The 27,797-nt window shown below is 37.1% G+C and overlaps 1 protein-coding gene across 1 annotated transcript in view; it reads left to right on the top strand.

The window, feature by feature from the left end:
* Nrx-1 (neurexin 1) overlaps window positions 1-27,797 on the top strand; it is a 370,027-nt gene that overhangs the window by 279,427 nt on the left and 62,803 nt on the right. Inside the window, exon 16 of the mRNA XM_076377439.1 lies at window positions 6,913-7,021. Within this exon, the coding sequence (XP_076233554.1) occupies window positions 6,913-7,021 (109 nt within the window). The remainder of the gene's footprint in view (window positions 1-6,912; window positions 7,022-27,797) is intronic.

Here is a 27,797-nt window from a genome sequence, read left to right as displayed (position 1 = left end):
CTGTCGTCTCTCAATTCCGCGTCCCAGACTCCGACGCGAGCGACCATACGTGCCCCGTCTTATCGCGGTCTCCTCGAATTGCTTTCCTCCCTCGTCGAGCCAAAGAAAGTCCCACCTTCGTCGACGAGAGTAAACCGAAACGATCGCGGTCGAGCGACTCTTCTCAGGGGAGGCGAGAGAAAAAAAGGCAAACGGTACGCGTCAACTTGGAGGAAAGAAAGTGGCCGCCTCTCTCAGGTATGAAGTAAACACGCCGCGCCGTTTCCTCGCGGAAAGAATTATTCCCGAGGTTCTCAGGACGTTACTGCCGCTCCGTTTGTTCTCGACGGATAAAACATCAACGAAAGAAAATAAATAGAGATGATGCAACGGGACGATGAAAATAGGGAGAAAGGTGGGGCACGGGGGATGGGGGAGGAGGACTGTGGAGGGTGAAGGACGAAAGGAGATCCCTACTGGAAATTGATCAGAGGATCGTAAATATTTGACGAGCCGGAGCAAACTTTAATTAAAATTCGCTATTTAAATATTCGTTCGGCTACAAAGAAATTTTCACGGGAAATCAGTTTTCGATGGTTTTCGCGACAATTTCCAGGGCGCATGCGATGTGACTTTTTTCGAGATTTGGCTTTTATTTCTTCTTTTCACTTTTTTCTTTCCTCATTTTTTTTTGGTTCGTTTTTTGATTGAATTTTACATAACGAGAGTAACTTGATTTGAGGGAAGATCTGCAATTTTTCGCAGCGAGTGACCAGCGGAAATGTAAATAACACGCGGGGGTAAAAACAGATCGGTCACTTTGAAATGGATCAGTGGATGGTAAATATTCGAAGGGTTAGAACAAGATTTAATTGGAATGTTGTAAAACTGGAAATTCCTGGTAGTTTTTGTTACAAATGGAAATGAGATGTTTTTGTGTTTCCTAACACATTGATTCAAGGGAAGAAGAAAGGAGAAGTTTTCTAATGTCAATTTTTTTATTGCAAGCACCATTATACAACAATTATATTCTTGTTCTGAAAACTATTTTTAAAATTTTTCTTGGGAAAAGAAGGTAAAATAAAAATTAATTAAAACGAGTTTTTGAAGAAGTAGGTACACGTACTTTAGAGAGATAATATGTACTCTTTTCTCTTACTTTTAAAGCAAAAGCAAAATAACGTTCCTGAAACATAATGTTACAGTTTTTACTAGTGTACTAATAGTTTCTTGACTCTACTATTAATGTAAATTAAATATTTAGTAGAATGTTTTTAAAATAGTTCCCATTTTTACTATTTAATAAGTACATACCAATAAAGGGTGTGCTAATAAAAAAGTGTTAAATATAGGACACAGATAAATATGAATAATGTAGTTGCTGGCAGAAGTGGATGTCGAACACACGTTTAAAGCAATACAAATAAGTTAGTAGTATAAACAGATAAAATCATGGACAGATCTTGCATTGGACCAATTAGGCAGCCGTACATGTACGTACACGTGTCACAAATGATGTATGTGGAGTTGTTCGAGGTAATTATGTGACCCCATCATCTCGATAGTAAACTGATCATAATCATTTTGATTGGCATTCAGCATCGTGTCATTTCAATAAAATTAAATAGATGCGACTGAAAATCATTCGAATTTTCGTATTAAATACTTATTTTTGTATTGAAACCAGTCTCTTCAATTATGTCGACAAGATAATTTACCTTTTCAACTTTTTAAATTTTTGTTCAATTCTAAAATTCTTAAAAAGATTATTGGTTTTTAAATCTCTTTGAAAAATTAAAATACGTGATTTAATTTAAATGTACGTTTCCCAAAAGATCGGTTTTCAACTAACAGTAACCTATGACTATTTGAATAAAAATTTAACGAGCAACGTATCCGATAAAATCCAACGTAATATCACGATTACAATTTTCATCAACGATATTCGTGAGCAATAAAATTGAATATTTCAAATGGAACTATTTATCTGTTCTTTTACTCGACAACATTGCTCGCCATTCAAACGAATTCAACATGGATTATACTACGGGTCCTTGTCAAATGATGCCATGTTAAATGTTAATTTTGATCGAAGAACATTTAATTAAGTCCCTTAGCCGGGATACACGTCGAGTAATCGTATTAAATTCACTTTCACGGCCTATTTTGTTGATTAATTGCAATGCCATCGACGATGGGGTATTCTCTATGTGCACCGTCCGTTATAATTAAACACAAATCACCGCTTCAAACGTATCGAAACGTTATAAATCAAACGCCGGTGTGGCGATCGGGTATGGAAAAAACGAAGTTGCATCCTCATCGGACTGTGCGCTGAGGCAGACAGAATTGAAATCTGTTTTATCAAATTTATTCGAAATCGAATCAATCGATACCTGTTACTGAGTACACGACGTTCCTATTAATTTTCGCTAAAAATTAAGTTTGTTTCATGCTGTATCTCTGAATTCATGTCCATCGAGTACCAATATGTAGATTAAAAAGTATGCAAAAAGCATATGGATGTATCAGAGGTAACCTCCTCACCAGAAATAAGGAGCATTTTAGAACAAAGAAAGCTAAGAAAATGCTTAGCTGATAGTCTCACAAAAGTTTTACAAAAGACATAAGTGTATATTCTTAAATACAGTCTTAATAAACCCTTCAAGTCTAACTTTCGAAGCAGTCGGCTGAAGTCTTCTTGATGAAAACCTCAATGGATGCAATGTCTTCAGATTTCAAACTTTAATGTTCAGTTCAATGCAAGAGGAGGGACTGACCAGTGGAAGCTAGTCAAGGTTTAGGGGTGACCAGTGGGAACTGGTCAAGGGTCAGGGTGACCAGTGGAAGCTGATCGAGGGTCAGAGACAAGCAATGGGAGATGGTCAAAGGTCAAGGGTAACCAGTGGGACAGCTGGTCAAGGGTTACCAATAACTAATGGGAACTGATCAAGGATTAGGGATGACCAGTGAGAGCTAGTCAAGGGTAGGGGCTGACCAGTGAGACAGCTGGTCAGAGGGTGGATGTCACCACATAGATCACGATCAGATCGGAGAATATCAATCCAACGTGATCGAAGACTTAGGAATGACTGACAAACAGGGATCCTGGAAAATCCTTCTTCGGCTGTGAGTAGGAGATCGAGGACGAGTATGTTAGAATCACTGATAGGGAACTGGGCCTGTTGTTTGATATGTGACCCATTCCCCCAGATCCAATCCCCCCAATGTCTCTATTCCAGACCAATAACGTAGTCTAATAACCTTGTTGAAGAAATCGTGGATCATGGCAACGATGTTTACCTGACGGATGAAAGATATTCTAATAATCCTCTTAATAAAATCTGGGATCACACCAGCAATTTCTGCCTGATACATAAAGGATTTTTTGCTAACTCTGTTAACAAAATTTCGAGTTGTGCCAGCAATTTCTACCTGGCAATCAGATTATAAAACGCAGAGACATGTTTTTACCTAATCTTCACTTTCCCATAGCTCCCATAGGTCACTGAAGACCCGCTAAAAACAGCGCACATGGTTCAGAATTGATTCAGGCGCTGGCCTTAAATGGTCTGTACTCCAAAGGACAAACAATACTCCTCACTGTCTCAATTCTCTAAACAACGAAAAAAAGAGGAATATTCAAACAAGACCGTCTTTCAAACCTCATCGAATATGCTCGTTTACAGCAGCCTTCATTTAACAGCGTTTAATCACACCATTCTAGAAAGGCTTCCCACAAACTTCCCTACTTTGCCAGAGATTCCACGCCACAAAGGCAGGTTAAGAACCACTGGCCGCGACTCTGCCAGAAGAAAAAAGGTATTCGACGGTTTGCTCTGTCGTCAGTGTTCACCAAACAGCGGGTAGATCGAGCTTGAAATTCAGCGGCCCACTTTGAATGGCGGAGACTTGGCGTGGAAATTCCAACGAGGAGTCCGCAGCGCGCGAAGTGGCGTGCAAAAAGCTCTCGCCCCTGCCACGATCAAACTAGAATTACATAGAAAGTCTATCAGTAGGCGGATATTACGGTTCTCCCTCGAGGGAGATTTATCGGCGGCTCCGCGCAGATAATCGTCCGCGTCTCTGCGGCTACCTACGAATCAATCTGGCAATTAAAGGACGTATGGACGCGGCGCTGGTGCCCGAATCGAGCTTTATCGAGTTGATCGGGACGGGCCGACTTGGCGCGGAAAATCGTGGCTGCATAAAAGCATTCCGCCGCGGCGGGGCGTGCCGTGAGATAGCATTATTGATTGTCAGGCGGCGCGCGTCTTTTTGTCGCGGCCGAGCGACGAGCTAGTGTTGCGTGCTATTGGAAATATCGCTGTAAATCGAACGCGAGGCATGCTCTCTCGATGAAAGCTTGGCCTAGACAAAGGCTGTTGTTCTTTTTGCATAGCTTTCGCAGTTCTGTGCCACGGTCGGCATGATAGCATTGTTTTCATCTGAAAATCTTGTCTGTCAAAGGTACTTGCATCTTTGAAATTTTTTGAGGATTAAAAGAATATAAAGAAAACGAAATAGGGAATGAAGGCGAATGGTAACAATTTTCTGTTGTTCCCGTTCTTGACCCATTATAATCGCAATTGGTAGGTATAGAGTTGTCGAATGGATTGGGTCACTTTTAGTTACAGATATTTGGACTAATGGAGGCTGAAATATAAAACTATGGACCCAGAGACTAAAGAGAACCTAGCCTAGGGTTTATTATAATTAATTTTAATGAACAATTTATGATTTTTCATGTTATGTTCTGAATTCAATAGATTAGAGTTGAGTCTTTGTCCTTCATATTTTCATTTTGTTGGTTAACACATTACTTACTGGTGGATCCTATTACATGCCTCTTAATAGGCTTAATAGCTTAATGTAATACTCTCAACAAATGATTAGCAGTGCAAGTATTTTAACTATAAATAGTCTAAGCTATGACTAGACCAAAATTGTAATGATATTTCACAACCTTTTCCACTACTTCTAATCTACAATTTCGAAGAAACATTTATATCATAAATTATTTTACTACAATAATTTCCCCCACAGTTAATATGAACTGATATTCTCACAGAAAATGAGCAAAATCGTGAAGGGAGTGTGATGAATTTAATGATTTGCATATTTCTGTATGTACATATATGCGAGATCTGAACAACGGAGTTGCGCAACGGCCACGATACGCGCATGTATAGTTAACTATAACGGAAGTGCAGTACCATCGATAAACTAACAACACACGGCGCCTCTCGTTTGGTTAAACCGCCATAAATCCGGGCATCTCGTCACTATCTGCTAACTGGTTTGGCCCACACTGCCACCAGCGATATTCATCTATCACGTGCCACCTGACACACGTTTGTCACTGAACGTCACCTTTGCACCATCGCATCGCCATCATTTGTGTCTCTATTCACTGATATTTAAGTGTTGTTTCGCTACATAGCTATTTCATAGCGAATGTATTCCTCCATAATCTTAGGAGATCGATTTTCTTCAGACCAAAGAACTTATTATTGAAATTAGAAACCTAGATTCTTGCATGATCATTATTATTGAATGTCAGGGACTAAGAGTACTTATGTAGGGATAAATCTCTAATTCAGAGTTAACGAAAACATGATAGGTCTGATTTCCTTGAACACCCAATGACCCAATCACACATGGAAAAATACGTGTCCCTTTAAACAAGTAGGGTATTGAGGTCAGGAAAAATCAGAAGTTGTTAAAATTCTTCCATGCTTAAAACAAAACCAGTAATCACTATTGCATGTGACAAAATGTTCTATTATTCGATCGATCGAGCTTTTGTTCTCACCTAATACTCACGCTACTCTGAAAGGTCATCCAATGGTATCTCTCTCTAGTAGTCCCACTGAAATTACCCAAAAACAAAAACACTCAGGTCTCCCTAAATCCATGCATAATTGTCGTAGGTCCTCCTGCAACGTCCATTGCCAGGCAGACGGTGGCGTGTCTTTATTAGAGCCCTCCCGAAACTGGCCTCGTTGTGTTTCCCCTAATGGGAAGCACCGGTAGCGGTCGCTTCGCGCTAATTGCTCGCTCTCAAGTATCCATTATTGCATCCGCGCGACGTAATTCAATCGGCCCGTTTCCGCCTGAAGCGTTTTCATTGCGCCGCGGCGCAAATTTCCTCGGCGTTTGAGTCGACGACTTGCACCCTGCAACGCGCAATCAATCTCGCTTCGAGGCGGCCTGTTGAGCGTAAAATCGAAGCGGAAATTCTGGCTCGACGTAGTTCCTGACGTTCGTCGAACTCCATGGTAAGACGTCGAGATTTCTGTGCTCGACGATCGCGGGTGGAGAACCCTGTCGATAATCCTGATTTGTCGTTTAATATTGCGCCACAACTAAAGCAAACCTTTCGAGTCTGAATCGTAGGAGAGAGGATAACGTAAGATGAACCAAGGTGAATAGGTAAATAGGCAAGGTGAATAGACAAGGGGATTTCAGGAATAATTAATAAGGCAACCTGTAGGTAACCATAGGTCATTAATGGCCCATAAAGATGATTGTTAAGAGATAAGGGAGCTAGGAAAAGTAGAGAGAGGGAAAAGAAAAAAGAGGGAGGGAGAGGGTTTCACCCTGTGTCTGTTAGTGGTCTCGTCAGTAAGGCTACATAGCAGGCCATGTCTAGACGTGGATATTAGAATCAGGACAGGTCAGAGTAGTGATAGGACTAACAACTCGAAAGATGTCAGTTGGGAAGCACAGTAGCAAAAGGAAACCTCGACTCGTTAGGAATAATAATTGCAGTGGTACTTACGAATTATCTTACATCTATTTTAATACTATTTTTTTAGTTAAAAAAGCAGTTTTATAGAGACGAAAAATATGTTAAATGTACCTACATTTATGCAAGAATTATAAAATATTATAATTTAAATTTCTTATGTAATATATGTTTTGTTTTAGGTTCTAATTGCTGGACAAGGTCTGAACGATGACATGTGGCACACGCTGAGATTCTCCAGAAGAGCGAACTCTCTAAAATTCCAAATCGACGACGAGGAGGCTGTGAGAGGTAAGTCTGAATATTTAAAACAAAAGTTCATGATATTTTTCAAAGTCGTAAGAAAATCTTCAGCACCTATCGTACAAAAATTAGTTGCAAAAATTTCGTTTCAATCAGGTATAACTGTAATTCCACTCGTATAAGTTCTTCTATTAAAAATAACTTTCGTTAACGTGGCCAGGGTGGCCTAACTCCTTAAGCATTCTCTATTCAGCACAAGTCTACGCCACAAGACGACTCCAAAATTTGTCAAATTTACCTCTGAATCGATATTCAAATGGGAACAACGCAAGCATTGCGTCGATCATCGCATCGAAATCCTTTTGTCCATTGCCCCATACCTCACGATCCCATTTTTCCGCTGCACGCGCGAGGCATCATTGAGTCACACACCGCGCCGCTGATCTCGTTCGCGCTTTTCGTCCTCGGACGCGATACGAATACAAAAGGGAGCTCGTACGCGTTCAAATCCGAATTCGTTCGGTAGAAACGAATGAACCTCCAAAAAGCAGATATATTTTTCGATTCCTCGCCGCTTTTTCGAGTCCCTCGCGACAATAACTGAAATCGTAGAAGAAGTGGGAAAAGAATAATCATCAACTTAATAGTTTGATGACTTATCGTGATCTGAATCGACTGCCTTAAGATACTTCTATATAAAGAAATATATAGTGCAACTGTCACTTCTGTAACAAATATCGCAGGAAAAGTTGAACGAGAATCTTCCGACACGTTATTACATATAGGAACTCTGTTTCGTAACAAATGTTCTACTAGCTGTTCCCTAATATAGACGTATCTTTAACGATAGTTTGTTTTTATATTACTACTTCCTTTTTGATATCTCCAAGAAACTTTACGATGTGTTCCCTGAAGAAATTGGATACATTATTATAGCAGTATTTTATGCTTATGTCACGTAGATATGAACATATGTACAAAAGTTGCAACGTCTGTTGTTGGTGCAAAAGGTCATTAAGTGCTTTCTTTCTTCTAGGGAAATTCATTCCACCTAACTTTTTAGCTAGGTCACTAGGACGACTATACAATCTTATTTCGTATTTGCCACATAGATGTACTACTTCTTCTGCTGTGGGTCTAATCTAAAGAACTTCAGGTATTTCATCATTGCACATATACTATGACACATTGACCACAGTTCCAAGTATGATGGATCGTAATGCTTCTAATTTAGTTACGTGGCTCTTAGTTGCCTCTAATCTAGAAATTCGTTGTGAGTTTTACTGTTTCCTACTGCATACGAAGTACAAGACAGATCTTCTACCTTTCATTATTATCGAAACGAAAATGTTAATATCAATGATCTATGAATCGTACAATATGTGTGTGGAAAAAGAAATCGTGTTAAATAATAGATTTATTTTTACGCCTCGCCTATATTAAAATTCTAATATTCAGGGAGGTAAAAAGAAAAGAAAAAGCTTGTATGGTCTAGCGAATAAGAAAAGAGCGTGCGAAGAAGAACTGCGCGCAGCGTAAGCAAAATTCGTGCGAGCAAAAGAGCAGTATGGAACTGGCGTTTCGCACGTCAGCCAACTCCCGCTGTGACATTCCAAAACCAATCAACTATTTTGCAGCTGCATCGGACGTACGATTTGCCTGGAGAGCGACGTATTCTTGAAAGTTCGCTCGTGCGAGTCGCTCGCGCTGGGCGCTGGAAGCATGTTAAAAAATTGGGGTGATTTTTCCTTGGCGATGGTACGTTATTTCGAGAACGAGCTCGGAGAAACTAGTTTTCGTTCCTTTTCTTCTCGATCTGACACCCCTATTTTTCGTTCCCAATGCTTACTTAACAATAAGTGTAAGGATTTTTGCTTGAACATTTACTTTATTTTAATCCTGTAGCTGGAGAGTTCTTAGTATAAATTTGTTCTTGAGAATTTGTCAATCTTTTCTAAATTGATGTTAAGAAACAACAGGCTCTCATATTTTTAGTAATGTATAAAGTATTAAATCCATTAGCAAATTCTCTTCTCTGTTGTGCACTCAATATTAGAGCCATAATGAAATATTTTTGTATTAATTATTAGTAAAATAACTTTGCTATTTGTCCTCTACACAGAGTCTCCTTCATGTGAAATTATATAACACGTAGTCTGTTCTTTACATCATAATTATTCCAGTTAATGCACTTGTGTTTACATATAATTTACTGTAGAATTTGATATACATAAATACTAATATTGCGCAAGAAACAATATTTAAAACAAAAGATACACCTAAAACGCCCATGAAATGTGTCTGACTCGGAGGCTTATTCCACTGTTGTCATACATACACTGCGCCAAGTCAGGCGCAGCGCTGTCAGTAGAATAAGTCAAGTCAGACACATTTCACGTACATTTTAGGCGCTTCTTCAACAATTAATAACTCAAAACCCAAACAGCAAACAAAACTTCTTCATTATTCACTTTCATATTCCGATACGTTAATTTCGTACATAAAATAATCCCTCCAAATTTCTTACACTTGTTGTCGAATACTCAGAATAAACTAACGAATTTTTTAACAATTTTCATATATTTGCCAGCAACTTATTAGTAAACAACATAAAAGAAACGTTTACCAACTCTTCAAAACCAGAGCATTTTTTCCATACAAAACGCGACGTGCTTTGCCATAAAAAAATTTGCTTTCCAAAAGCCGAAATAAACTGGAATACGATCGCTGGAAACAGGCGACGCAACAGCAGCATTCTTTCTTTTTCTGTCCCATTAGTTAACAAAAGATGGAGTGTTATTGGCGTCACCTGTTTTTAATAATTGTATTCCAGTCTATGTATACATCGTTTTAGACCTCTTGAAGGAACACAGATATTCAGTTGCACCATAATTTCTATAAACATTCCAAACGTGTAGGCTCCTCCAGCTGACCAAATACTTTTGTGCAATAGAGTACATTAGCCTAGTTCGAATAATACGAAGCTCAGACAGTAAACGTCCCGTAACAGTTAACGCTTTGCTCCGATTCATCGAGCCCTCTTTATCGCCTCGGAACTTAATCGGATTGCCTCTCACTGACGATAATAGGCGCTCGAATCGAGGCGCAGGTACAACGTAGCTACTGTTTACCCTACGTAATCGTCGTCGCCGCAGCGTTCCGAAACCAATCAACTGTTTTACGTCTGCTGCCGACACACAATTTACTCGACTTCAAGGCTCCTTACCTGCCCTTTGCATTTCGAACACGCCGCTTCGCCTCGTTTTCATCGGTACACTTTGTAACGGACTATCCCGGAAATTTACGAGCTCTCCCTCGATTTCTCCCTGATATCGGACTCCCCTGCATCCGGTTTCTCCTATTCTGTTCGAGTTTCAAGGGGATTTTAATATCGGATCGCGTACTTTCGCAATGGGGTCGTCGAAAAGTTTTCACCAATAAACGGGACTCGCGGAAGTGTTGTTTTTTCGCGAACAAACATTTTCCGTGGGCCAGAACTGGGATCCTTTGGCTCCAAAAAAAAAAACGGGATTGTGTGAAATGGTCTCTGAAAGGGTGAAATAAAATTTACAGAAATTCGTTTCCTGCGCTAGGGCTGAAGTTTGTTGAGGGTATTATTGAATTTGTAAATGGAATTTCTGGGTTCTGGAAGGATTAAAAATAGCGCTAACAATTTTTCAAATTCCGTGTACTGACACAGATTTCGTTCGTATCTAAATTATAAAATTTAAATTATAGACATAAAGTGAAGGCTTGACATAATGAATTATTTATTTATATTTTATTATTATGTATTTTAGTTTGCAGTCACAATCACGTACGTCTTTCCCTCGTGATTTTCACAAATTATGCTTTCGTTTGTCGTATCGTTTGTAAATATCTAGAAAACAGTGATTACGAGCCCAGCACTGACTGAGATTGTTAGCTACGAGGAGAATTGGTTTTTATAGAGAGTTTGTTCGCGCTCCCCACCCAGCAACTGCAATATCACCAATAACCACAAGAAGTTGGTTGTCGCGGATGAACCCAGGACAGAAGCCTGCAGATTTACTGGGGATAGTTAGCGTTGGACTTGTAACTTAGTGATACTATTCGATACACTTCAAACGGTAGAGATACATTGATCTGGGTCTTTTTTATACTGCTTCTGAAAAGCCAAAGTTGAAGAGATTCCTGTGAAGAACTCGCTCAAATACATACTAAAACAAACGCTGTTCACAGTATTTATAGTCATATGAAAGGTATTCAACGTCAATGTCAGAAATTTTAAGGGGTGATTTTATATGTGCTGAAATAAGACGAAAATGAAGATAGATAAACTTTTGTTTGGAGCTTTGTTTCTAAGTTACTAGTTGAGAAGACGGCTAAAATACTCGTGAAATGTGTCTGACTAAGGATATACTCTACTAGTTTCGCTGTGTCTGACTGCCAAGTCTTGCAAAACTTCCAAGTCAGACACAGTCTCATAAATCCCAAGTTATTCTACTGACTTAGCTGTGCCTGACTTGGAACTTATACTACTGACCTTGTTGTCTGACTTGGATCTTATTCTACTAGCTTTTCTGTGTCTGACTCTGGATATATTTTAGTAATTTAACTGTGCCTGACTTGGCCAATGTACACGGACAGTAGAATAAGTACATAGTCAGACCTATTTCACGCATATTTTAGGTACTCTTCTTTAACAATTAATAACTCATAAACGAAGCCCCAAACTCAATTTTATCTGTCATTATTTTCATCATATTTTAGCATATAAAATAACTCCTTCAAGTTTCTGACACCTGTTATCAAATACCTTGTATATATACTTGCAATACAAAACACCTGAATGTCATTATGAAACTAATTTAAATGTAGATATCATGTAAATTCAAAATCTTTTAGGTATAATTAATACATTCATTTAATTATTCTTAGAAATTCATGTTTGTCCAATAAGATTTTAAGATAACTATCTTTAATTTACTCTCTACTTTTCTTCATGCTCGAACTGCTTTAAATAAACGATCCAGGAATAAATCTCGAAAAGTGGAAAAGGTTTCTGTCGAACAGTGCGAACGATCGACGCAAATACGTGATTTAATACATTCCTGTTCATGGGACAGTAGTTTAGCTCAGGTTTAACCTGAATTCCCGCACATATATCACATACCTACAGTTAATTATAATTGATGTTGATTTGATGTTAATTAAAACGGGTACAAAACAGTGAGTATCACATTTTCGAGTACAACATTTTACATCGCAGTTCAAATTGGAAAGAATTTCGTGTAAATTAGGAATTCACAAACGCTCAGATTTAATAAATAAATTATAAAATAGTAAATTTGATGAGTATACCTTGTGAATGAGTCGTGTGATTAAAACGAGGAAATACTGCATTTATGAAAATGCTCTAAATTAGAAAAATTCTAAAAAGTTGAATTTATCAGTTATTTCATAGCGTAAATCGATGCAACATTAGTGATAAATTTAACCAGTTTAGATTTTTTACTTAGGTAAACCACTTTTATAATTATCATCATATACATTCGAATTAAAAGCAGCAACAAATTATCATATGGATAATATCGTATTTTAGCCACTTACAATTCAATACTACAAAATTTTGTATTTTTAGCAGAAAAATTATACTAAAATTTAAACTACATTATAATTTACGTAAATAGTCATTTTTGCTAACAAGCTGAGTTGACATTTCTCACACTGAGTCTTTCAATTAGAAATTCAGTCACAATTCGACCAGATTATAAAGCCTCCTTCTTTAAAAACAAAGTCTTTTACGCGAAAGAGATTTACTTTACCACTTTCAGTCTTATTTTGAACCATAGTATCTCTTCCTCGGTTGCATTCTAAATTCGACTCCTATGTTTCTACCGCTGGCTCCTATTTTTCGCATGAAATTGTTTCAAAATTGGCCAAATTTTCACATGAAATTAAATGAGTCCACGTAACCAGAGCAGCGGCGGTTTTAGTTCCACTGATCCCCCATTTTCCCTTTAACCCGACACAAACCACGTTGATATCCCTCGACTGCTGTTTTCGAACGTGCCCGAGGCACTGCTTCCTCCTGCTTCAATATCGTATTTCAAAATCCCCATTTAGCATAAATATTCGGGCAACAGCCGAGGCGAGCACGGCAATTCCGTCTGGAATTCCTTGCTCAAGCTCGAAGTGATGGAAGGACAATACGTTGGCCCGTGGAAGAAATACGAACGGGGCGAGAGCAGTGGAGAAAACCAGAGAAAATAAAAAGCTAGGGAAGTGAATCTAAGAGAACGGAATGAGAGGAAGGAATGTTGCAGGGAGGACAGAAGGGGAAGTCGTAGGGAATCTTATTAAGACTCCCTTTCGGAATGTGAATGTTAAAAAAGAAGCATATTTTATCGTTCGAATAAAAGACGGGTGAGACACTGGAACTCGAGAAATACGACTGTCGAAAGACTTATTTATCGAACAGATCGTTCCCATAATTTAAGACGTTTCTCTCTTATCTACTAGGATAAGAGAGCATACGATGCATTGAACTAGTGACATTTCAAGTTTAAAAATTTAATGTTTATTTACAATAGTTTCACTTTTAGAATATCGTTAATTTTTTAAGTAATGGGGACCAAATGACGAATATGTGAATTGTGTTAAGAAATCACGATTTTATATGATAACAGCGCAAACAAATTTTTGGTAGGATATGTGTTAACTTCTTCCCTCGCAAAACTTAACTCCTGGACCACAGAGGATTTACACAGGATCTTAGGATAAAGAATATCTAGATATAACATCTGTTTTCACTGTTTTCAACATGGCAATTTTTAGGACCTCTTATAATTTCGACAAGACAGTTTCCTTTAGAGATTTTTAACGTAAATATATTTGTCAAATTTTGAGAGGAATTTAGAAAAACATATTCTACTTTCGTATTAAAAAGTTTATGAAGCTTGTTAGAAAAAATTCACAGTATCTCCAGTATCCAATCACAGATACGAGATAACAAAGCGAAAGTATCGGAAAAAAATCCCAAGGTTCAATCAAGTATCCTATGGACACATGACTGTCGTAGAAAGTTCCCCCTTGATAATCAATTTCTACATCGAAATTTATCAATCGAAAGCTTCGCCAGAATCATTCGCCCTAGGTAAGATTTATAGGAGCACCGTAACAAACGACGCGATTTTCGTTTAGTAACAGTATCGTCCCTCCCTCTCAAATGGAAAATAATTTTCCTGTTCCTTTATATCACCGTGAGTGTATCATATTTCTTTGGCAAATTATCGACACTTCCATTTCCAGTTAAATAAAAAGTTCCTGTAGGTAGACCAGTTTTCCACTGTCGAATAGCGTTAAGTAATTCCTGATAGAAAAGTGAATAAATTGTATTTGAAAATTTGTACGTTTATTTTGAGATATCTGTTTTTTATTTTCATAAATAAACATATAGTTGCACTAAACAAAGTTGAGTTCACAGATTCATGAATTCTTATTCTGCAGAGTGTACCTATCATGAATAGAAAAATGTCACTTAAACTAAAGAAGAATTATGATTATCATGGATTTTTGTTATTTATACAGTTTTTTTTAACACTGCACTAATATTATTTAAGTAATTTTCTAAAGAAATAGAAATTGAAAAATAGAAAAGAACTCTAATATATTTCAAGCATATTAAATCAGTGATAGGGTTTATTTAACGTAAATAAATTAAGTGAGTTGTAAATCTAAGAAATTTTACATTCACAATATACCTACATAGATATGTATACCTATACTGTGTTCGATAACAGGTATCAGAAATTTTAAAGAGTGATTCTACATATCAAAATAAGTAAAAAATCAAGAATGACAAAATTGCGTTTCAGGTTTCGTTTCAGAGTTATTAATTGTTGAGGGAACGCCTAAAATTCTCTTGAAATGTGTCTGACTCGAATCGTATTCTACTGACTTCTCTGTGAGAAAATTAGTGCACGTCGGCAGTAGAATAAGTCCCAAGTCAGACACATTCCATGCTAGGCACTTTCTCAACAATTAAAAACTTGGTAACGGACCTTCAACTGCATTTTTGTCATTCTTGATTTTCATTTTATTTTAGCATATACAATCGCCTCTTGAAGTTCCTGACATCTGTCGTCAAACACCCGCACATACATTTCAAATTAATTTTCTAATGAACGAAACATCTGCATCCAAACAAGTAATTCGTCAAAAACTCTTTACAATCCACCCTTAATTTATTACTAAATGTTCACTAGACATTTACTGAATGTTCACTAAATGTTCAACTAAATTCCAAGATGTCCAGTAACTAAGAAACAATGTTTAAATTTATCGTGGAAGAACGGGTGATATTTCCACAGTGAAACACAGTCTCGTAAATTCTATTTATTTTCTCTCCGCCATCCACAAATTTTAAAAGCGTACCTCTAGAGCTTTCAATGCCTCTAGTTATGTGCAGAGCGACACGAAATCCGCCCGCGTTCCGCTTCACTTCCGTCCCTTATCCGCGCCCTGCGTTTTCATAAAACGCCCTTCGCGCGTGTTTCACGCGTCTCTGAACCCCCGCGCGGAAACACTCGAGGCTTCTAATTTTTTAACGCAAGAGCTACGTGTTACGCGACGACGCAACGTCATTACAGCCAGATGAAACATCCGCCCGTGGCTCTTCCGTTCGTTCTCGTGTTTTCTCCAGCAAATGTGAAATCTGTGGACGCGAACATTCGCGGAATGCAACTGTTAAATGGTAAACTGTTAAATTAATATTCTCTGCGGCAGAAGATGAACTTCCTTCGCTCGGTTCTTCGATCAATTTTTAATAGTTGCATTCAGCGGTAATACTAGCCCTGGCAAAAACTTTAAAGAATATAAATATATAAATATATAAGAAATATATAAGAAATATATAAGAAAATATATAAGAAATATATAAATATATAATTATATAAAGAATATAAATATATTTATTATTATATTAAATAATAATATTATTAATAATAATATTTATTATTATATTATTAATATTATTAATAATAATATTTATTATTATATTAAATAATAATAAATATATTTATTAAATGTACCACCTTTAATATTTTAAAATTTGTTTTTAACTTTTCTTAAACTTCAAACTTACTCTTCTGTCTATTATCGTACCTTGAATGACGTTGGAAGTCTATATAAATATATTTATATTCTTATATATTCTTAAAGAAATCTGTTTCTAGAAAACAGATATGGATGTATAGAATGTTTCAAAATACGTGGCCATAGTTTTAAAAAGGAGAATTTAGTTCTAGACTTGTATTTTATACACATAGGTATATATAGTAATTTATGTATTTTGACTCTACAATTTCTAAAGAGATAGTACATAGTTCCGCCCTTTTATATCGTTCACCATATTCAAAGAAAATTCCAATTATCCTTCTAATTGATAATGCACTCTATCCTCTGAACATCTACCTCAATATGGCTCCCTAATTTGGACGAGTTGTTGAGTTATTCAAGCAAATGGGGAACGTTTACAGAGCGCGGCAGACCGTCCAGCGACGCAATTTACCGTGCATCAATTTACATATTGCAACCAAGAGTGCAATAACGGTGCTACCACGAAAGTTGTATGAAAAATTACTGTGGAAATTTTTAATCTAGCGAAACTTCTGCGACGATTTTTCTTAATTATTCAAACTCTCGATGGCCTACGAAGTTTCGCGTTGCATTGACTCCCGCTGAAAATTCTCGAAGAAAGTACAACGAAAGAGTCTTCTAAGGGAGGTGGTTAATCGATATTTTCAATAATAATTTATGGTTTGACTGCTCGGGGGGTATTAAGTCTGACACTTGTAAATTATCGACAGTTCCACGGGAAAGTGAATTCATGAGCACTTTCCGTTACGATACTTGCCTGTGTATTAGCATTCGAATTAATTCTCGATGAAATATCAGTGGGCTGTGTTGAAAATGCCGAGCAATTTCCATCGAGTAAAGAGCCATTGAAAGTGTGAAATAATTTTTAATATTGGCAGTTTTTTACAGTCGTGGATACAGTACCTTATTACGCCGTAGTAACATGTTTTATTGAAGACATGGCTGTGTAATGATTATTATAGATACTTAATTAAAAATTAAATTACATTGTTACATAGGAAATTTCTGAAGTAATTGACAATGGGTTTGCTTTTCAGGATTTTTTATTGTGTTACAATATTGTGCGACATAATTTTCAATTAATATCTATTTCAGATTTTATGATCGATTTAGTTTTTATTTTGTTTCCGTTTTTAAAATAGTCAAGTATGTATTATAAATTTAGTGAGTAGTTAGAAGCATAATGATATTTTTCCTTACTTTAATAACTCATTCGTTATTTGTTCATTTCGTTTTATTCAAACGAGAAAAAATTGCTTCACTTAAAAATGAACTGAACCCACTATTAAGAAGATTTCCTCACTACTCAACTTTTATGGCTACCTCGATATTTTGTATCATTTATATTATCTTAAGTCTTCCCCCTTCGATTCTCGATTCATTAGTTACGCTTCATTAAAAGAAGGAAACAGTAAAAATTCTTTCAGGAAAGAGTCATTTCGTTATTACTAAAGCTAATTAGTTTCTCAATTTCCTATCTGAACAATAGCGCTAATTTTATTTAATTTTAAACTTAAGTTCTAACATATCATAAAAAATAAAGAAAAAATAGTATGATAAAATAGTATACATATTCAGCTACTGGAACACGATTCAAATATCAGAATATGTTTTAAATTGTCCATTTATTGGGGCATTTGATACCCCAAGCGTTCGGGTAATGAGGTATTTATTTTATAAACATTCACATTATTCATTTTCGTTCTTATTATTCCTCATTCTTTTCTGTCTTTTTCTCTCAAAACTTACATATTTGAAAAATGAAATCAGTCCACCAATGAACCATTCAACTCAAACCCATAGACAGGATCGAAACTTCATTCCCTCATGTATATTTCCATGAGACATTCACACTATCACATTCCGACATGCCTGATAGGATGGATGCAGCAAATCCTGTAAAGCCCTTGAGTTGTCTTGGAGAATCTTCAATTAGCATTCATAAAACCATCTCGATTCAAAGAATCGCCGCCTGAATTGCGAACAACCACGTCACCGACTACCCCAAATGTCCCACCCACTCCCACAGTGCGCATTTGGAATTTGTGATTTCATCTCGAGACCGTTTCGGGAAATTTGTAATTTACCCAAGAGCGTTCAAACTCATCTTCGTCGAATATAATTGTCAGGGGTACGTTATGACGTAAAATTATATTATACCATAATATTAATACCTCAATTAGTACTCCTCACTTTCAGTTCCATATCGACTAGATTTGTAACCCAATGATCTTGGTTTGATCTTTTTTTAAAAAAGCAACACATCTATTTGATGCACTCCATGCCATGGGACTATTATAAGTATCATACTGTATTATATTATGTATCACTAACAATTCAGACATATTTAAATAACATCAGTTCAACAACAAACGCCTCCACTGTAACCACAGCCCGAAGTGCACAGAACAACACATTAAAATCAATTAATTACTCGTTCCAAACCGTAGTTTTTCAATTTGTACCATTCTCCTATTCTTCAGCTCGCCAATTGAATTCGAAACAGCTGTAACACAACCCCGCAAACTTAGCTAACCATACCCTGCACCCAGAGGCCCCAACATAAAGAATAAAGAAGCATAAATAAAAAAGCCCCAAGAAGACAAACTGCCCTTTAAAACGCAAACTGTCCAAGCATTCCTTAGCCAGCGGAATTTTCAAAAGCTCCCGCGTGTTTCAAGCCGCCATTCTCGCGACGACAAAGATTGTCCTACTTCTCCTTCCCCTCCCTGCCCCCGTGTTCCAGTCCACCGACCGAATTACAAATCGTCGGCATGCAAATGCGCTCTTTATCGCGGGCCGCATCCTCGGAATGCATTCTCGCGAGAATAAGGCGTATTCGAAATCGCCTGGATCGATCGATTGATGGAGCGGAAGCGAAAGGCGACGACGGGAGACGCGCCGAGAATTCCTGGCGTCGTCGAAACTTCCACCCGCCATTTTTATTTCGATCGCGTCGTTTGTCGTGCCTGATTCCGCGCGCCGCCTCCTGCCACGGTTGGAAGTGCGTCACCCTGTCCTTTTTCATAAATAATCGGCCCCACGGAAGCGCTGCCGCGACAGGAAGCCCGTCCCAGGCCGTTTTTCCTGTGGAATTTGACGTCTGCCGAACACCGCGTTCGCGAAAAATGCTCCGAATTATTCAGATCAGACGCCGGCGGATTTCTTCGCGGCTGGGTCACCTGGTTCTACTTCGAGGGTCTTGTGATAAATCGAGTTCGACTCGGTTTCGGGGTTTCTTTGAAACGGAGGTACTACCACTGGCAAAGAGTTTTCGATCAAGCGCGACAGTACGAAGTTAGTTGAAAATATCGTTGTTTTTGGAAATGTAGAATACTACCACAGGAATTTGTCTGAAGCTGTTTGGGAACTCTGGTGTGTTTGCACCTTAGTACACCCATGTGCTTTATATTCATACGATAGCATACTTCATTTTTGAAATTATAATATTTCTTAATAACTTCGTAGTGTTGGATTTGATGGAAAATTTTTTACTAGAGATAGTAGTCTTAACCTTTCTATGAATAGAGCATATAAGGTATCCCAGAACTGTTAAATTACCTCCTTTACGCTTGTACCATCAGTTCTGGGGCAACCTGTATATTGTGCTGGTGATTAAGAAAGTGGTGGAAATCCAATATTTTTTTGTAAATTTATTCTTTTGTTTACTGTGGTTTGCCTCATTTCTGTGCAGTTTAATTAATAAAATAACTTTTTTCTAAATTTGTCAAATATGCCACCTTTAATATTTTAAAATTTGTTTTCCAACTTTTCTTAAACTTCAAACTTACTCTTCCTTCTGTTATCGTACCTTGAATGACGTTGGAAATCTAATTAATGAAAAAATATATATATGTAAAACAACTGAAATAAACGATATTTTAAATAGGGAAATTTATAGATCAACCTTCCATAATAGTCTAAAAAATATAAATATTTGAACAACCTCAATAAAAATAATAACACCTACATGAATCAAGGGTAATTTTCATCTTAAGAGACACTTTTCTAGAAGCTGTCGCGAATGTTTTACTTCGTCAAACTTTTCATAATTGAAAAATGATTGCTAAGCTAGTCGTCGAAATGGTATCTATGAAGATACTCACTCTGAATTAAACTACAACATATACTCGACAAATTCCACGTGTACAAATTGTTATTATTCGTTATAGAGTGAAAGCCTGAAATTCCGTTTGCCTGGCCGATTCGATTACGATTCAGGAAAAATCGAACGAAAACGATGGATCGCCGGAAATTGCAGTAGATTTTGATATGTCATGTCGAATATGACGTTGGTGAGATTTCGTGTCATGCTTTCAATAACACTGGATAAAAGTGCAATAGCTTGCCCACATATCTTTGCAATTATACCATAGACTACTGTTGTGAAATATTGAAATGTGTTTTCTCGTCAATATAGTGAAAAAGAATTTCGGTGAAATTCTTGTGAAAATGATTTATCAAAATTTGTAGCTAACAATAGTACCTTTTTAGTTTAAACAAATTCAAGTATCTTACGACTTTATAAACAGTGATATATTCACGTATATTTATTGTTTAATGCTTATACTTTTCATGTAGAAAAGTTTGAAAGAATTACTTTCTTTAAGTAGTATATATCAGCGCTTGGTGCTGTGATGTTCTGGTAGAATTAATTGGATATTAATGATATATGTAATTATTATATTACTACACTTTTTATTCTACTGAATTCTTTGCAAAATCAGAAATCGCGATTTTATAATGCTTTTAAATAAAAGTCTTGTACAGATCTTATTCTTTTTTATTTAAAACGCTGAGCGGAGTTAGGAAAACAACATGTAATAGTAAGGCACAAATGTGATAACGTGTTAAAAAATATATTTACTAGCTTTTGTTGGTTAAAACGATTCTGAATTACTCTTGAGAAAAATTAGGTAAATATTATGCAGTAATTATAACAAGAATACACAAGTGCTGTAACAAGTGTGAAATACTGGCCTCTGTTGCTGTTATACTTTGCAGAACTCATTCTTTATGGTCTCCAGACTCTCTTGAAACTCCTCCCCATCACAATACTTAAAAACTAAATAAAAACTACACGAAAACTCATTTACAACGTGCATTGGTCGTCCTCAAGAACTCTCTGCACGTGTGTAGTCATAACTCAAGTAGCAAAATGATACATACTCACAGTAAAACTTATCTGGTTTCATACAAATGTTAATAATGCATTTTCACGATATTCACAAAGCAATTTTATATATCCAAAATATAGATGTGCACATAGATACATACTGTCATCACATATGTGGATTCTTTACCAACCCCTATTACAAATAGTTACACAAAATTTTAAGGTAACAATTATATATTGTAATGAAAATTATGATAGTTGAAAAAGTAATACAATCACTAATACTTTATAAAGCTGCATGTAATCCATAGGTAATACATAATATATGCATCCTGTATCACTTTAGCAAATGATTTGCATACCTTTTGCATATTCGATATGTTTTCACTGCATAAATATCCAGTCTAGAGATAAATTTAATACATACATACATCTGTGTTCATAATACAGTAAACTTTTATTTATTTTCGTGTAAGTAGTAAAACGAATAAAAAAACTAGACAATTCAATCCTAACAAATATCAGAATTAATTATCTCTAATCTTTTCACCTAATCAAATTAATTATCACAATATTTATGTACTATTTTATATTCATCAACGAAAATCTTTGCATCCATCTAAATCTAAGGCAAATATCACACTACTTAAAGTAATTAAACAACTTAAAACTATATGTCCCGATATTTTAATTATAAGGTCCCAAAACGTGAGGATACTACATATTTTTCAGTAAATCTCTCACTCCATAAAACAGCCCCTACACCCCACTTCTCCATAAAACATTCTTTTTATTTTTACATACTTCTCTCCCTTTTTGTTCCTTCTCTTTATTTCCATGATCGTCTTTCATATTCCACTATAACAATTTTCTTGCAATTTTTCAATGAATCATCCCCTCTAAATAATAATTAAACAAATAATACCGCAACGACTGAGATCTGTCGCTTCAATACCAAGCCCCCATTATTCAGAGGCCAATAATTGAGCCAGACCAGAAAATCCAATCGGCCCTATACACACGCGGAGCATAAAGTTTCAATGCGCCCTATCCAATCTCTTGTAAACCCGGTCATAATACATCGGAGTGTATCTAGGATGTCAGTGTATCCCTGCCTATAACCGATAACCGGCGCCGTGCGTCGGTGTACAGTGCACGCCCACGCGTAATTGCATTTCACATGCGAGCAACCCGCTCGCCCTATGTAACTGTCCTAGTGTCCTATCGCTAGCCCATTTCTGTGCGTTCGACTTCGATTCGACGAGCAATTTATACACGCGATTCTGTCACGAGAGGCATTAGTCCATCCCCGATCAGGCACCTCGCGAGGAAAGTTTTTACGAGGGAGGTTAACGAAAACGAGGGGGGCGGAGAATTTAGGGGACGAATTTTGCAGAACTTGACGAAGCGTGAGGAATTCAGAACAGAGTCTTGGTTCGGGTCAGTCAGGAGGTGCAAAATTGTGGGGGATATTTTTCGAGGATGATGTAGCTTGAAGGGGGCGTGGATTATAGAGGCGAGATTTGATTGGGAGAGCTTGCAGCATTAGGTTCTGAAGTGAACGGGTTTATGAGATGGGGACAGTTGGGGTTTTAAGATTAGAAGTTTGGGATTCTGATGGGGTGGCTTCGTGCTGACGTGGGATAGTTGGGGAGGTTTGAGGGGAAATATTTCTGGGATTAGTTAAATTTGTTGGGGAATATTAGAAACGATATTTCAGTGGTAGTGATTTAGGGTGGGTCTTAGTAGAAGATTTGAGTTCAGATGATTTGGGACTAACTCTTGACGTGACACTTATTTTCAGATATGTTTGTTTTCATTTTTACGTAATATCAGTTGCTTTTGTTTTTATTGTTGAGTGTGTGGAAGTTTGGAAACTAGCATGCAGACACTGAAATATCAATATGCAGAAAAGTGTAGGATCCATAGCTGGATTCCAGAGCCAAAGTGTATTAAGTTACACAGAAGACAAGTGGACTTAAAACTTAAAACACTGTAGCTCTGGGGTTCTAATATAATATATAGAACTATACGAACTAGCAAAAGTTAGCTACACTTTACAATATTTCGAGGATAAACTAAACCTTAGATCAGAGGTTCCATTTCTCTAATAGTATTCACTAAGAAAAGAAATCCTCATAAATGTCCACAGACCAATTATTACCAAAACCTAATTTTCGTGCACAATAAAGAAACTTCTAGAGTTCCCATCGCGTGCTCAGCTCCCCAACTAATTGATGGACTTCTCGACTGAATAATATAAGCTTTGATACACTGCAATGTACCATCTAAAGTAGAGTCACTCACTATTGTCGAGTAGGCGCACGTTCGCCGCAAAGCATGATGCTCCCTCAATAAAGTGAGACACCCCTCCCCAAACCCGCTGACCCACTCCCCCAGATCAGCCTATTAAATGGATGGTGAGTGCCAGCAATATTGAGTTACACGGCAATACCCTAAATTGCTTGACCGCCCTAGCATCGGCCACATGCTCTGCACGATCTTCACTTCAATGCTAGGCGCCTGCATCGATCGCACGATAATTACTACGCGGCTGAGTGCACGACATCCTTGTGTTCTTGGATCCAAGAAACAGTAGCCGACAAGGATGGTTTCGTGGCTGTCAGCTTGGTGTATGCAAAGCTATAGGGCTCGGCTAAATGTAGCCACGAAGAAACGTCTTTAACCCCTTCCCATAATGTTATCACCTTCGCTGCCGATCTGAAACGTGTGTGTATCCCAGACTGCCAGCAACAGAGCTCCTATTGAACAAACATAGATCCCTCACGCGATGGTGCGTGATCGGTTACTTGCAAAAAATGCTCACCACGCGTTGCCGCGTAATCGGCAGCGAAGATATTATAAAAGTGCACGAGTCAGACTTGTCAAAGTATGGCAAGGAATTAATACATTGATTGCCGCCTTAACTTCACTGAAAACTGTATCACTTTGGCAGTGATTCTACCTTTAAAAAGAGGTGTCCTTGATTCATTTTCATAATTATTTTAAAGTATTTTTCCTCTTTCATTATCTACCACTAAAATCCTATATATTACTATCGCTCATAATTGTCTAATTTAGTTTTAATCACAATCATGTAAAAATTGTCACTCATTTAGGGGTGACACAGCAGTCAACGTGTTAATAACACAGGTTTAACTTCAGGGGAAAAATGTTAAGCTGAGGTTACTGAAGCCTCTTGTAGAATTTACAGAAGTACTTTGACAGGTCTGAGTTTAATAGAATTAGTCTGAGTCGACTTTGTAGGGTTTAACAAAGTTGCTGCTACTGTAGTCAAGCTACTTCCGTTAACTTTACAAAGGTCTATAAGAGAAACTACAAAGGTCTACTCTGCGTAAAACTACTTAAGAGACTTTTGCAAAATCTACATGACCATTTTTTCCATGTTATTGAAATTATCGAACGTAGTATCTAGAGCTAAGCATTATTTAAATAGCACGTCACTCTGTTCAGCTAGAAATTATTTTGGTATAATTGTATAATAATATGTTTAGTTGATCTATATATATCAAATGAGTTTTCTTTAAATTATTTCATTATTAAATTTATTAAATATTATAAAATACATTAAATGTGATAAATATTATTTAAAGTATTTTCACAAATCGTTTCTAATTCTATTATAAAAATTGTGCTACTAGCACAGATTACCACGTCATGGAACATTGGTTCTCAATTAGGACATTCTGCCACATTGTTCTTTCACTATAAATTTTAGGTGGTTAATAAAATCTTAATATGGAATTCGAGTTACTATTTATTTCCAATAATATCTTGATGAGAGAGTATTCAGCTTATGTAATAAGGGCTAATTTGGCTATGGTTATTGGCTTATTGTTAGTAGTTGTGGCTGTTAGGGTTAAGTCCCCTTACAGTAGTGCTAATAGCCTATTAGCAATAGGCATTAAGTTGCAAGGAAAGGGTATGGGGCCTTCTACATTCACTGACAAACAATATGTTTCCACTATTAACTAACAAAATGAAGTATTATTCATATCCCATGAGAAGTCCCCTGGAAAACATTGCTCCTAACGCATTCCAAAAGACTTCTCATGGGACACAAATGGTACATACAACAGTTCTTCAGCACTTTATACTCTAATCCTATTTTCACTGCTCACCACACTCGCCGAACGATCATAAAAGTCAGTAGATCAGCGAAGCCGAAGTACGTGTTGACAAGTCGCAAACATGGAGTACGCAGCTCATGTCCCAAATTACAATAGCGAGCAGCTGGTCGTGACCCATTCAGCTCCCGCCTTGACTAACGACAGACAGTCGATCGTGGGCCAATCAAGCGGCGTTCAATTGAATCGTAAATTGACATCAGACAACGATCCGTGGGATTTGTCGAGCATTCGGCGGTGATCAAATCGAGGGGAAGAGTGGCGTCCTTTCCTGGAAGACGTACGTGGGTTCTAGTCACGATCTAAATGGTCCCCTCTCGATTGATGGAGCCAAGCATCCGCCACGCGAGTTTACACGCGTCTGCGAGTTTGACTTCCTCTGTCGAGACGATCGGCCCAGTTACATCTGTGCAACCTGGCGAGAATTTGATTATAACTTGGAGTATGCTTATCGTTCGATCGAATTGAAATTGGAGCAAGTTTAAAATTGCTCGTGAGTCGAATTGATTTCCCAGCGGTCGGTCGAATTTCCGAAACGAGGAGACGTTACCGTGCGGCGCAGTTACGTAAATGAAAATGCACGGTGAACAATTTATGAAGCGCAATTACCGCGCGAACGAATTTGCCGCGAGTTCTCGCGATCACTCTTGCACGCGTATTATATTCGTGACGCTGAACTGGAAATAGGTCGGGATGCGAGAAAAATCATTTTCTCTGACTTTTAGAATCTTTTTTGGCCTTTTTTCTTTTTTAATTTAATTGAGTGGATTTACTCACGTGCGCCTAGTTCGATGGAAGTCAAGTTACCTACTAATTTTGCGGAAATCTGTGGTGGAATTGGGAAGAGGGTCAGTACATAGTTTCTTTCAAGAACATTTTTTTAGTGGGAATGTGGTTCATTATTCTCTGTAAAATAAGATATTTACGAGGATTGCAACCTCGGTTTCTTATACTTGTCTGTTTTATATGTAAATTATAAATACCCAGCTTCTTCCATTTTTAAGTTATTTTAGTAAGAACGTTGTTTCGTCCTGGTTTGTTATAATATGTAACTGCAGTGTAGAATTTTGGATCCATAGGGGGGATGATTAGGACACATATTGAATAGACATTATAATTATCAGAAAAATGGTGAACCTTCCAGGGATGAAGTCGTACTTGTTTTGAAGCCACATTATGACATGTTCAACCATTATCCAATTTGAATTCGCTGTCAGTTTATATAGAGGGTGAGTTTTGGAACTATATCACCTGAATTTTGTTGTAAACTATTTGTGGTATAAAAAGCTGTTTCAAACGAGGATTATTTTGTATAAAAAAATAATTATTGAATTGTATGCTCCTTTTTTCATGCAACAAATAGTTTATAAGGAAATTCAAACCTACCCTATATAAAGACCATAGACGATCTTTTATTTTTTAATCGTAACAATTATTCCTTATTTTTCAAAAATACATACAAGTGTAACGTTAAACTTACAATTAGTACAGTCAAATTATGGTATTTAGATGATCTAAGAAAAGATCAATAATATTATAATTGTACTGCTTAATACTAAGAATTAGAACTAAAATAGTGGTTTAGTTTTCTTGTTACGTTGCTTAAATAAAAGTGTCCCATTCATACCACATCCTCCTTATACTTTGCGATTGAAATTAAATCACATTAAATTTTTCAAAGTTTTAACATTTTTTAATTTTGACTTTTTTTGACTAACATTTAACATTCATTGAAGCCCAACTAATCCAACGTATGTTTTAAATACTTCAAGCTGATTTTATAATAATTGTAAGATACAGTGAATATTCAGTATCGAACTAAAAGTAGAATCGAGAAAAGTCCTTAGATGTTTTCCTCGAACCAGAGAGGCATTTTTAAAAATTCACCCTGGAGCGACCTAGCTGCCTCGCCCCTTTCACGAACAACCTTTAAGAGCAACTTGGTACATTTATTAGCGTCGCCTGTCGATACTTACATTGCGCTACTAATTTACGGAGTTGAACGCATTGTGCCCAGGGACAATTAAGCTTAATGGCGTCTACCCTGGTAAGGTTGCTCGCGAAGAACAATGCACTGATATCGAGTCGTTCGTTGGCGGCGCCATCTCGGATAAGAGAGTATCTCAAGTAATAATTAAAATAGTTCCCATGTAACTTCCGCCCAGGTTTCGTTCGAGTTCCTTAAGTACACTCGCCAACGCTGTCTACGAAACGATTCTTATTAATGGCTTTATCTTAATCTTGTTCCATTCTTATTTAGAGCAACGATGGGTCTAAACCTCTGCCTTAAAAGACTCTAAGGCTCAACTGATCGCTGCGTATCGTAAACTAGGAATTCTAAATAAAAAACCTTAGAATAAGAATATAAAATCTGTGAGAAATATCTGTTACACTTGTCACGAGCAAAGGTTGCTCAGAA

Source organism: Calliopsis andreniformis, chromosome 5, assembly GCF_051401765.1.
Source record: "Calliopsis andreniformis isolate RMS-2024a chromosome 5, iyCalAndr_principal, whole genome shotgun sequence".
Lineage (NCBI taxonomy): Eukaryota > Metazoa > Arthropoda > Insecta > Hymenoptera > Andrenidae > Calliopsis > Calliopsis andreniformis.
Note: the sequence above shows the minus strand (reverse complement) of the source record. Positions and strands in the feature narration are given on the sequence as shown.